This window comes from Sceloporus undulatus, chromosome 4 (genome assembly GCF_019175285.1).
Source record: "Sceloporus undulatus isolate JIND9_A2432 ecotype Alabama chromosome 4, SceUnd_v1.1, whole genome shotgun sequence".
Lineage (NCBI taxonomy): Eukaryota > Metazoa > Chordata > Lepidosauria > Squamata > Phrynosomatidae > Sceloporus > Sceloporus undulatus.
Window position 1 is genome coordinate 239,526,663 of NC_056525.1, and position 12,813 is coordinate 239,539,475.

The 12,813-nt window shown below is 41.5% G+C and overlaps 2 protein-coding genes across 5 annotated transcripts in view; one reads left to right on the forward strand and one right to left on the reverse strand.

The window, feature by feature from the left end:
• The window catches only part of CCN4 (cellular communication network factor 4), a 41,656-nt gene extending 39,127 nt beyond the window's left edge, over nucleotides 1-2,529 (forward strand). The window contains exon 5 of the mRNA XM_042461442.1: nucleotides 1,816-2,529. Within this exon, the coding sequence (XP_042317376.1) occupies nucleotides 1,816-2,115 (300 nt within the window). The 3' untranslated portion in view covers nucleotides 2,116-2,529. The remainder of the gene's footprint in view (nucleotides 1-1,815) is intronic.
• Nucleotides 2,530-10,276: 7,747 nt separating this feature from the next.
• Nucleotides 10,277-12,813, reverse strand: part of NDRG1 (N-myc downstream regulated 1) — a 110,592-nt gene continuing 108,055 nt past the window's right edge. For all 4 annotated transcript variants that reach the window (XM_042461873.1, XM_042461871.1, XM_042461870.1 and 1 more), the window contains one exon: nucleotides 10,277-11,958. In XM_042461873.1, coding sequence (XP_042317807.1) covers nucleotides 11,729-11,958 — 230 coding nt within the window. In that variant the 3' untranslated portion in view covers nucleotides 10,277-11,728. The remainder of the gene's footprint in view (nucleotides 11,959-12,813) is intronic.

The window sequence follows — 12,813 nt, forward strand, 5'->3', positions numbered from 1 at the left end:
ACCAGCAGTGGAAGTGGATGCACTGGATGGCCCAGTGAGATGGCCTGCAGACAGCCACCACAGTATGGGAACAGAGCAGGTAACTTTTCAAAATGTGTTTAAGATAGTTATACCTTGGTTTGGCAGCTGAACATGCCAGCCATCATCTGAACTGTTTGCACCCGAACAAGGTTTCGGGATGTGCGTTGTCTGGACAGAATGGGAGTGTGGGGAGACATCAGGCCTTTTGCCCCATGCAGACAAGGTCTCACTCTACAAAATAGTAGTGCTGGCCTTGTATTGGACATAAACACAAGCGATTGTGTCTCCACAGACACACAAAAAGTATTTTCATGTTAGCCCTTTAATATGGGATCACACCTCTCTTACAGCAAGAATATTCACTTATCCATGAGTAAGCTCCACTCAACTCAGTGGAACTTATTTCTAAATCAAATGTATAGAATTGCACTGTAAGGCCCTGAGAGGTCTGTTAAGTGGCTTATGATCTAGCATACTGAAAAACATATATGTATTTCAAAACTGGGAGATGCTGGGACTAGCCATCTGAAGTCAAAATTTTACACCCCGCAAGAAATGACTGAAATCATTGAAATGCAATGAATTTTCAGAAACGTGCCTAAGGCCATAAACAAGTATTAAAATATGGGCCTCATCCTGTAAAGGAAAAAAATAGAAAGGGAAGAGAAAGAAAAAGGGAGGACTTTTAAAAAATGAGAGGTAAAAGAGAGAGAAAAAGAGCGAGGGATAAGGGAAAGGAAGAAAGGAGGAATCAGAGGAAACTCAACACTGAACAATTATCAGAGATATGATCCCTTTGACTGATGAAAAGGACATAAAGAGAGAGTGGCTTTTGGTGGCAAGTATAGCTATGTGCAAGGGCTAATGTGGTGTAATGGTTTGAGCTTTGGACTATGACTCTGGAGACCAGGGTTAAAATCCCCACAGCCACAGAAACCCACTGGATGACCTCTCTCTCTCAGGAGTTTATTGCACTGGCCCTAAAATAGGCCCAGTGCGTTCTAAAATGTGCACACGTGCAGGCGCACACGGATGGGATGGGCCCAAAGAAACCATTTTATCACACACTGGAACACCGCCTTTGCCACCGGGCGTTCCAATTGCGTCCCCGTTCAGTTCCAGAGGGCGCCACTTCTGAGAACTGTTCTAAAGCGTTCTCAGAAATGGCACCCTCTGGAACTGAACAGGGACTCAATTGGAACACCCGGTGGCAAAGGCGGCATTCCAGTGTGTGATAAAATGGGTTTCTTGGCCCCATCCCATTCCGTGCCCCCCCCCCTGCGTGCACATTTTACAACACACTGGGCCGGTTTTAGGGCCAGTGCGATAAACTCCTCAGTCTTAGTGGAAAGCAAAGGCAACTCCCCTCTGAATAAATCTTGCCAAGAAAACCCATGTTACAGGTTCATTTTAGCATTGCTGTAAATTCAGAAACAACTTGAAGGCACACAACCATAACCATAGCTGTGTGCCCGAGGGAGATGGGGTTCCCACCAATAACTATTCAGCTCTGGAACCTTCCATATGTATCTCTGTGGGGCAAAAAGATCACAAGGAAGAACCATTACAAAATTTAACTTCAGTATATTGTATAATAGTTCACATTTATCTTATGCCTATGCTCAGTAGTTGCTAATGGCTTCTGTTTCTGGATCCATGTTCATGTTCATCTTTCCATGTTCAGCTTTTATGTTCAGATAAGTTATATCCCTTTTACTTTATTGAAAATAAGAATGATGTTGATTAGTGAGATAATGTAATTGCTGCCTTCTGTGTTTGTACTCTCCTTTGTAGCCTGGGAAGAAGTGCTTAGCGGTGTACAGGAGGGATGAGCCAATGAACTATACACTCTCTGGCTGCACCAGTGAGACCATCTACAGGCCCAAGTACTGTGGCGTCTGCACAGACAATCGCTGTTGCACTCCATACAAATCCAAGACAATTGAAGTGAACTTTCAATGTCCAGATGGGACTAGATTCACCAGGAAAATCATGTGGATCAATGCGTGCTTTTGCAACCTTAGCTGCAAAAATCCCAACGACATCTTTGCTGATTTGGCTCATTATCATGATTATTCAGAAATTGCAAATTGAGATGGCTGAATGCTGAAAAGCATGGAAAGGAATGGGAGAAATGGATTAACCTCCCAGATCTTACATATTATTACTCTGATTTTACAGAGGTTTTTTTTTTTTAAAGAGAAGGATAATCTTTTCATTCATCCCCTCCAGTGAGAAAGTAGCTATTTGGAGTTTGTTGATTTAACTTTGAAAAGCTGACTGTGAAGCAAATCCATGTGCTCTAAGCTGCTTTCAGTTCAACTCACTACTTTTAGATTTTTTCCCCAAAAGCTGGATTTTCTACAGTTCTCAAATATTTTCTATTTCACAAAAATACACACATATATGCAAGAACAGATTAGCCCAGGGGCAGCTGGTGGCTTACAGGTCAGTCAGTGGAACCTGCTCCATGTTTTACTACACATTTTAATGTGCTATCCAAATAAAGGAAACAGTTTGGTAATAGGATCCCGTATCTGGCTAGTCTCTTTAAACTAAAGTCTGGAATGGACTCATTGCCCCCACTGACATGGCAGCCACCACTAGATTGGTGTTATTTGGACCCACCCAGAACATTTCCTGTGTAAAACTACTGACAGGAATAGATTCCCATGTATAACACATGCTGGGAAGACCAATTTTGCATGTACTGATGAAGTAGATCTAGACCTCTACTACTCCGCCTACCAGCATACCACTACAAGTGACTTAAAATTGTATGCACAAGACGCCAATCTATTTTTTACTACCAGGATTCAGGGCTACAGTACATGCAAAACATAACAAAATTATCCTTGAACATATACAAAGGACTAACAATGCCTTGTAGGCCATCACCCATGTTTCCAAGGGCTTGTCTGCAACCCATTTTTAGTGTAACCCAACCTTGAAAATAGACTTTTCAAAATCTGAGGCCTGTAATTCTACCTAGCTCTGTTTCACCTGCAATGGCTCCACTGTATTTCTGTGATGGGTGTAAAAAGATGTTGTTTTTTTTTCTCCTGTGGCATTCCACCTGGTTTCTGTACTGGACATAGGAGTGATAGAGTGCTCTTTTGCTTGCCCAAGGTTCAAATCCTTGCTCAGCTATAACAATATATTGTTACTCTAAAAAGTAGAGGGGACGTGGGGTCCCTACCAACAGTCAGCATCTCCTTGGTATTTGTGAGACATTTTTATCTCAGAAGGAGGCAGGAGAGAGGGGGGTAACATCAGAGGTCTTTCCACCTTTGTGTACCAGTACTTACTGCAGAGAGACTCTCTTAATGTGTAAGAGAGTTTTATTTAGAGATGTTCAAATGTACATGCAAACACACAAAATCCATGCAATTTTAAGAAGCATACAAGGCTAGCAGAAAGGAAAGGATGAAAGGTGGTATTGTGAGAGGTCAGGAATTAGAGGGGGTTATAATTACTGGTTCTGAAGACAAGTTCATGGAAAATGGAGTGGGGCTCAGACAGTGTTTGAGGTTGACTCAGTGAGTCAAACCCTCTGTATACTCAGAGTCTGTGGACAAACTATGAACTGTTAATTTAGTAACATCTAGGTCTCCCATATGTTCTTGAGCCAGTGTACCTTCTCACACATGTAACTTCTTATTGTTCTAAATGTCATTGTGACCTCTTAAAAACATGCCTGACATGAGATATCAAATATGAAACCCCATATTCAGCAAGAGAGGTTTAGGGTATGCTAACAATCCCAACACTCAAACCACCACTCCATACTTGCTCCCAGGAAATGCTTAAGCACAACCATACACTCCAACAATGATGGCAGAGAGCCAGTCCTGAACTACATGGAGGTTCTGCACTGCTTTAGGTGTGATGGCTGAAATGTGGTGTGTAGCTTTTCAGCTCATGATATGGAATTGCCTGCTATGCATAACAAATATCTGCTGGCAGAAGGGACATCATGGCTATGACAATGTGCAGGCATTGTAACGGAAAACTGGCTAGGCAGGGTACAGTCCCCATTCATCAGGTCCTGAAAATCACTATTGTGACGGGGAACATGACATTGACTTATGCAATGTTCAATGAACATCCCAAAGACAAAGGCTTGTTTCAGAATTCTTCCCTCCAAACAATACACCCAAGATGAGATGGTACAAGCAGAACTGGAAAGCAAAATGTCATGGAAGATTGCCATTGTTCAGGGTGAAATACCTTCCTTAAAGTGAGGCTGGAGACAGGGCTAACCATTTGGGCTGACTGTAAGTGTGGAGAACAAAAAGCACCCTGCCACAAGTTCTTTTAGTCCTCTTGAGTATATCTACCCTGTATAATTCCAGCAATTTGATGCTGTTTTAATTGCATGGGTTTCATTCTCTGGAATTCTCTCTTTTGCAGTGTGTACCTGGAATTCTCTAGTTTGCTCCCCTGAATTACAATAATCAAGCTTTGTAGCAGGAAACTCTAAGTACTTCATGAAATGATGAATCTCAGGATCCCATAGGATGGAGCTATGATGGTTAAAGGGGTATTAAAATGCTTTACTTAGCTGGTGCAGTTATACCTCTTGTTATTTCTGAGGTTTGGGAAACAGCAGCAAATGGGACCTTGAACCTGTTTTGCAAACTGGGATGTGACTGTTCAGGATTCCTGACAGTCCATTCCATTACCTGCTCCAGTGGTTGTGGCTTTGTAAGAAATGTACTCATTTCTTGAAGACTGAAAATAGATAATTTTAAAGAAAAATGGCAAAAGCTGCTCATTAGACACAAGAACTGGGGAGTGTTCAGTAGTGATTGTTCTTCTGTCACCATCACCTCTGGGCTAAGCTGCATGTCGATATTACATGTACGATTGCACTTAATATTTCTTCAACTACTGTATACCAATTATCCTAATGAGGATCAGGACTGCAGTATGTGGTTGTGGTGTGGGGGGCCAGCCCTTTTCTGCCACACCACTGACCTGATTAAAATGGCTGTTTACTAGGCCAGTTAATGAGTTACTATTTACAGCAACATAAGCTTATGCCTGATAGCAAATAGCCTTGCAGAGGGTCATTGAGAGGCCACCGTGGAGAAAAGATTTGAGCTTCTTTTTGAAGAGTCCAAGGCCTGTTACAGACTGCCAAAATAAAGCTGCTTCGGGTCTCTTTGGAGGTATGCTGTCTAATGCTGCATGCATCCTAAGAATCCAGAAGCTGCACCAAAGCTGCACTCCAGTGCTTAGGAATGGAGTGTGGCTTTGGCGCGACCTCCGGACTCTTAGGACCCATGAATCATTTAAATAGCATACCTCCAAAGAGACCTGAAGCAGCTTTATTTTGGCTGTTTGTAACAGGCCCAAGAGACTAATTTTTCCAGACTTTGCAACACACATCCATATACCCCCCCCCCCCCCAATCTTGTTAAACATAATGCAGATTATCCCTTATCTGGACAGCCAGCATGGTGTAGTGGTTTAAATGTTGGACCATGACATTAGAGATTAGGATTGGATTCCCTGCTTTGCCATGGAAGTCTACAGTGTGACCTGAGGTGAGTTACACACTCTCAGCCCCAGAAAACTCTGTGATAGGTTTGCCTCACACTCACCAAAAGTTGGAAACAACTTGAAGACCCACAACCACCGTAACTCCTTATTCAAAATATCTGGGACCCATGTAGGTGTGCCACATAGTATTCAGATATACATATCCATGATGAGGTATCTTGGAAATAGGACCCAGGTTGAAACACAAAATTCACTTATGTTTTGCATGCGCCCTATACACAGAGGCTGAAGGTAATTTTATACACAATATTTTGTGCATGAAATGATGTTTGTGTACATCAAACCATCAGAAAGCAAAGGTGTTGCTATCAATGTGGACAATTTTGGATTTTGGAATAATTTGGATAAGGAAAACTCAACTCATACCACATTTAAGGAAATGGTATCTAATTGCATTTAGAAAGTAGCTCTCACGAATTAACAAACTTTGCTTCTCCATTCTTGAGATCTTTCTCATTCCCTTTCCCTGTTCCGTGTGACTCACCCCAGTTCTATGTAGTATTTCACTACACAAGCAGGCTAGCCTCTTTTGCATCAAGAGCAATGGGATTTGACTGGCACTAAGTATGAGTCTTCCACCAATGGCCCAACATTATCCATTTATTGCAAAGATCAGCCAAGTTCTTTTCACAGCAGGAGGTGTGCGTTGGGATCTCTCAAGGAGGATTTAATTGCTTCCTCCCTGCCTTCGAGTTAAGCAGCTTATGCTACTAGCCAGACCAATGTCCCTTCTGTGTAGGGCAACTACCCATTTCTGTTACAAGGCTCAGAAATAGCATTATGCTTGTTTTCAAAACAAAGGTCACATTTCAGTAGTGACTCGAGATATTAGCATGTCCCTGTTTTTGTCTCTACCATTGCCAGCGACCTGGACAAGCTCAGTTCTCTATTACTAAGATGTGTTCTTTTTCAAAATATACCGAGGGACTGAATAACCCTCCTTTATCAGAGAAAAAAAAGCTAAAAATCAGTTTTCATGAAATCTCTTCTCTACAGTAGTAGTGATGGAAGGAACATAGAATATTTTTCAAAAAGGTTTTTTAAAAAGCCAAAACACCTTGCCTCTCCAGTGTCCAGAAGGCCTGATGAAAATAATACTGGATAAATGAAAATTTCCCCAATTCATGACTTACTAGCAAGTACATTAATATTCTGGGCATTATTCTAAGCATTATTCTGGGGATGGGCCTGTGAAGAAAATGTTAATTCCTGCACATGTGAATTTTGTGCAGAATAAGCTTCTGAACAGCAGCATTTTGTTTTCTGTGCAAAACAAAACAATGAAAACACGATTGACTCGACAGAATAAGCCAGGGGTAGGCAACTGTTTTGAGCCGGGGGCCGGGTTGCTGTCCCTCAGACAACTGGGGGGCCGAAGCCAAAAAAATAAATTAAATAATTTTGTAAAAATTTAAATAAATAAATAAACCAGGACAAATGTAGGACAACATTTTCAAATGGTGGACACTTTTTTAAAAAAAAGTGGAGGACACGCAAAATTTTTTGCTGATTTTTAAAAAAATGTTAATATAAATGCATGTTTCTGAGGCGTCTATAGACAATTGCCCCCCTTGCCCCTGCGCGCGAGGCCAAAGGCCCCAGCGGCAATCGGCGGCAGGACCTGGCTGGTGCCGGTCCCAAGGCCTCGCCGGGCCGCATCCGGCCCACAGGCCGCAGGTTGCCTACCCCTGGAATAAGCCCTGAAATGTACTATTTGTAAGCTGCACAGTTTTTAAACTTTCTCATGAGAGGAAGAAATTATTCATTGCTTCCTCCAAGAACTAATTTTGCAAAGAATTTTATTCCCATTTCACAGGTAAATTAAGAAGTTATGTGTTACGTTTATCCAGAAGCACCTCCAGTGCTACAGCTAAACTGGACTCCATTTCTTACTGCAATCTCCTGAGGATAAAAAGGATTGCAGTTTTTACTATGCAGGTGGTCCTAAATTTAATCCTGTTGTGTTGACAGAAACCTGTCTCAAACCTTGGAGTCTTGCTGCTAGGTAGCATAGAGAAGTGTCCCTATTATGGTATCACAGATGCCATGACCCTCACAGGCTTTCCCCATGACACATATAGTAAGGTCCAAGGCCCCACTTGATTTTTTTAAAAATTTAACTTGGGTGCCTCCAATGCAAAGCCTGATGCAGAACTGTATCCCATCTTGATTGCCTTTCCTCAAAAAGTATTCTCACAGCAATGGTGAAGATGTGGTCCTCAAGATGGCAGATGTACAGCTCCCAGCAGCTCAAGCTAACATAGCCAACAGGGAGGAATGTTGTTAGGATAAAGTTGACAACATCCAGAGGGTCACACTTCATCCACTCCTAATCTAAAAGAAGGAAAATGGCTGATGATCACAAGTTAAGTACTTCCATGTATAGGATTTCTGTCCACCTATTAAACGATAGATTACCATCAAGCTTGTAGGAAGAGAACTTACCACATTGTCTCAACTTGGAAAGCCCAACCAGAATTAAGGTGACCATATAACAACATACAACACCATGTAACTAAAATCTCTCCACTGGCTACCTATTAGTTTCCAGGCACAGTACAAGGTGTTGTTAATGACCGTTAATACCCTACATGGCTTGGGTCCATTGCACTCGCGGGAATGCCTTCTTCTGTATAATCTGCCCCACACGCTTAGGTCCACTGGGAAAAACTTATTACAGCCAATGCAGACCAGGCTAATGGTGTTTACCAAGAGCAACTTTTCATCTGTAGCTCCTAAACTATGGAGTGGCTTGTCAGAAGAGATTTGACATATCACCCACCTTGACAGCTTTAAAAAGGCTGTCAAGACGGATTTTTTCCGACCGGCCTTCCCTGATTAACCCAAGATTATCCATGATGTCTTGCTCCTGTTATGGTTTTATGATTTACGATCATTTTAATAATAATAATAATAATAATAATAATAATAATAATAATAATAGGGAATCCGGGCGGCTTACAAGAGAGGGGATAATAGACGGTTCCCTGCCCTCAGGCTTACAATCTAAAAAGACACGCCACAAAAGGAGAAGGGAATGGTGGTGGTGGGGGGAGATCAGGTCCAGAATTCTTCTCTCCCTCTGAGGCCTGGACCAAGGCAGATGGACCGGAGGGAGGGCTCTTCTTCTTCAGGCTAGCCCTGATGGAGCTGGGCCAGCCTATTCTCTCCCTCACAGGCCGAAGGATGACAGTTATGGAGGGAGAAGCTTCTTTCTTCAGGCTAGCCCTGATGGAGCTGGGCCAGCCTATTCTCTCCATCATAGGCCAGAAGATGACAGTTATGAAGGGAGGAGCCTCTTTCTTCCAGGCTAGCCCTGATGGAGCTGGGCCTGCCTGGTCAACTCCCTCATGGGCCAGAGGATGAGTTTTAATATTTAATGATTTTAATTGTACTGTATTATAGTTTTATGTATCATAATTTTGTGTTTATTTATGAAGGAAAGCAATGGGATGTATTTTACTATGTTGTATGTTTTTTATTGTATGCTGCCTCAATCCTTGGAAGAAGTGGGATAACATTTTTATTATTATATTTCTAGAACATCTGAACACTTATTTCCTTTCATTGTGAAGACTGTACATTAATTCCTATCCTGTGGCTTTTTGATTTCTTCAAAAAGAAAGCTGGTAGGGAATTGTATTGAACTGGAGCTAGTAGTGCTGCATTTCTGTGGCTGCTGCCACATGAGGGATTTCATAGTTGGCAGAGGAACGTATGGGATGTATGTGTTAACTTTCCATTCTGTGGTTGATTCAGTTGGTTTGTTCTAGTTGGGATATAGTACATGGTTAGGTTCACATATTCTAGGGAGGAAGATGCAAGTATGGACAAAGGACTAAAGTCACAGGGTTTTTTTACACTACAAAATTATAGCACTATGGATTCCATTTGAATGCTGTGGCTGCATTTTATGGAATCCTGGGATCTGCAGTTTAGGGATGGGGCGCAGCTAAAGATGCTTCACAAAACTACAAATTCCAGATTACACAGTAAAGTGGAACCATAGTGCTATGGTTATGTAGTGCAGGAGAATTTTCTTTAAGTTTCATGCCCATTTAACCCTCTGTTCCACCACAAAATTAGCTCTAATGTGTGTCCTTCCTAGACCAGCAGATCCACTCTAGGAATCTCAGGTCCAGAAATGAGTGAGCAGTGCCTTTTTCCAATGTTATTGGATACAGCGCACCTGCGCCATATGCGGGAGCACCAAATGTGGATTCAAGGTCACACAGACGGCAAGCCCCCATAGAATGAATGGAGTGAGCACCTGTGCTGCATGTGGGAGCACACCCCATTCATACAAATGGGACTTGAGGCCCCGTGTTTTTTGCCTTAAAAGGGGGGAAAGGTCCAGAATGGGGCAAATGCAGACTGTACTGCCATTCGGCCAAAAGAAAGCCACTGATAGATGCTCATAAGAATCTTTTGGTCTATTAATTTTTCATTGATGATGACTGGACAAATAACTAAGTATACTGAACTGCAATGCTGCAGGTTCCCAATTATATGAGCTTCAATTCCTCCCATGAATAGTGAAATGTATCTTCAATCTCTGATCAGATTATATTTGTATGAATTCTATCAGATGTCAGAGAGCCATTTTTAATACATAAGTTTTAAAAAAAAGCAACCCTTATCCCAAAGATCCCCAGCACACTCAGGACACAGAACAGAGGCAAATCACTGCAAAGTTACAAATTTATATATTTTTGAAATAAATACAAATAATTCATTAATAAAAACTTTCCCCAAATAGACAAGTTTAGCCTCTCGATTACAGCCCACTGTTGCTCCATATAAAACACCCAGTATACCTCTGAAGTTGTCTTTCATAAAAGAGGTGCTTAACCTAGACTAAAGATCAGCTCTCTTGAACTACCCAAGTTATTTAGCTGTTGAGATGCTTGATGCTTTAAATGCTTGATATCCATCATTCATTAGCTATATTAAGAGTTGTGATACAGCAAATCGAAAGCCAGTGGAAAAAAAAACTGTAAAATCTACTATTCCCATCTATGCTTGAAATCTGCTGAGTTACCCTTAGCATCCCAAAATGCAGCTCTGCAAATACGGGGAGGAGAGCATTAAGTTGCAGAATCAATGTATTTTTACATTTACAGTCATTCAAATTAATCTCCATTACAGCCTTGCATCTCCCAACCCTCATAAACATGGCGAGATACATTTATAAAGCACCAGTTCTAAGCCTTAAGTTTTAGAACTCCAGCAATGTGGCAGTTACCTCTACAGTATAATCATTATATAACATTTCCACAGTTCTACAACTTATTGCTGGAGTTGGAACTGCCAAAATGCCTCAAGCCAGCAAACAAACAAAATTAAACATCAACTCATGGCGAAAATGGAAGATCTTCCAAAACCACATGCAATTGCCCTAAGTAGTGAAACTATGCCAACTAGCTTAGCTGTCTCCTAATGTTCTTTGAGATGCAAAACCAAAAACCAAACTTTATACATTCCTTTGAGAGGGTTTTGAACATTAATTTCACTTGGGTAAGGAGATTAAGTTCTAAAAGGGGAAAGACTGCAACTAAAACTTAGGTAATATGACATAAAGGCTTACATTTTGCTCACTCACCTGAAAGTTGCATCAAGTTCCCTATTGTAATTATCACATGTTCATGTAGGGAAAATGGCCTGGAACACTACTCAAAAGGCCAGACACATGTTACCATGTGATTAATATGTACAGATTTAAGTAACTCCAGCTTCAACCTGAGGCTAACAAGCCTTTCATCATGCTTTTCTCCTTAAAGCGAACCTTTCCAGTCAAATGGGGCAATTTTTAATGAACTGTAAAATAAGAGAAGGAGGTGAACTATCTGCTTCAAAATTTTTGTTTCTTAGCAGACCTCAGGCAGTTTAGGTGTCTATTTTGTTTACAAATGTTGTTAGCTTTACCTCTGGACATGTTTTAAAGCAATCTAGAATTAGTTGGAGGAAAAAAACTGCAGCGATCTCTGTTAGGGGAACAGAGCCATGGAGATGTCTGCTTTATTGGTCCCTGTTGAATTCTGGGTGGAGGAGAAAGCCATGTGTTACAGAAAACACTTTAGGTTAAATATTATGATACACTGTGGGTGGCTGTCACATCTTGCTTCCAACTCATGCCCATTTAACAGGAAACTTCCATTGACTTGGGGCTTGGTTGCTTGTTTGCGGAATTAGGAGTGAGCTCAATGTGGGTGTCTGTGTGAGAACGACTCCGGACACCCTCTCCAGTGTGAGATCTGCTCCGGGATCCTTCCCCAGTATGGGATCTGTTCCTGCCACCTTCAAGGGAAGAGACGCTGGAACCAGATGCTGTGCGAGATCTCATTAATCTGGTCATGCTTGCAGAAGGCACTACAAAGAAAAAAAAACATACACCCAGTGTCATTAATTCAGGAGGCCATTAAAAAAAGTAAGTAAATTATGGAGAAGAGTGATCAAAGTATGCAACATAAAACAGAAAAATCTACAGGTTTTGAGAAGATTATATAGAAAGTGGGTGAAGATGGTTTTACTGGCAAACCTAAGGGAGGTAGCTTTGTCCACTTCTGGAACCTATAATACAATACGAGGAAGCTTTGCACTTAAAAGTCTACATTCAATTGCTTGCCTTCTCAGACAATCACATAACCATGCAGACAATGGGGTTGTGATTTTTACAAAGCATGGGGGTATGGCTAAACGTGTGACATCTCCATCACTGGTCTGAACCCATTTTGCCCCTTCATACAAGTAACTCATACCACTATTTCATTCAATTCCTTGCATGTCCCTACAGAAGCAGGCTACAAATATCTGTGACAAATGGGGAACTTCAATTTCTTCAACAAAATCTACTCTGAATCCAAATGGACAAAGCCACCTTTTCAATTACACTGCCCCTCCCAATTCATAGGGGATCTATTCCAGACCCTCCTGCGAAAATGGCAACTCGCAAATGTTCAAGTCCCATTGAAAATAATGGCACATGTGGGCATGTGCCACCATTTTATCTCTTCCTGCTTATCTGTACCATGAAGAGCAAGACTGTGGACTCCATGTCTGTGAAAAGGGAGGGACAAGTGTATATCTATTATACACCTCATTGATATATCACATACTCATGAATTCCAGAACAAAGAACTTAATGTTGCATTTTTTTCTTTTGTAACTCTGGAAAATAAAAGACCCATTTTTGTAACTTGGCAACAAAATCACAGCACAGCAAGT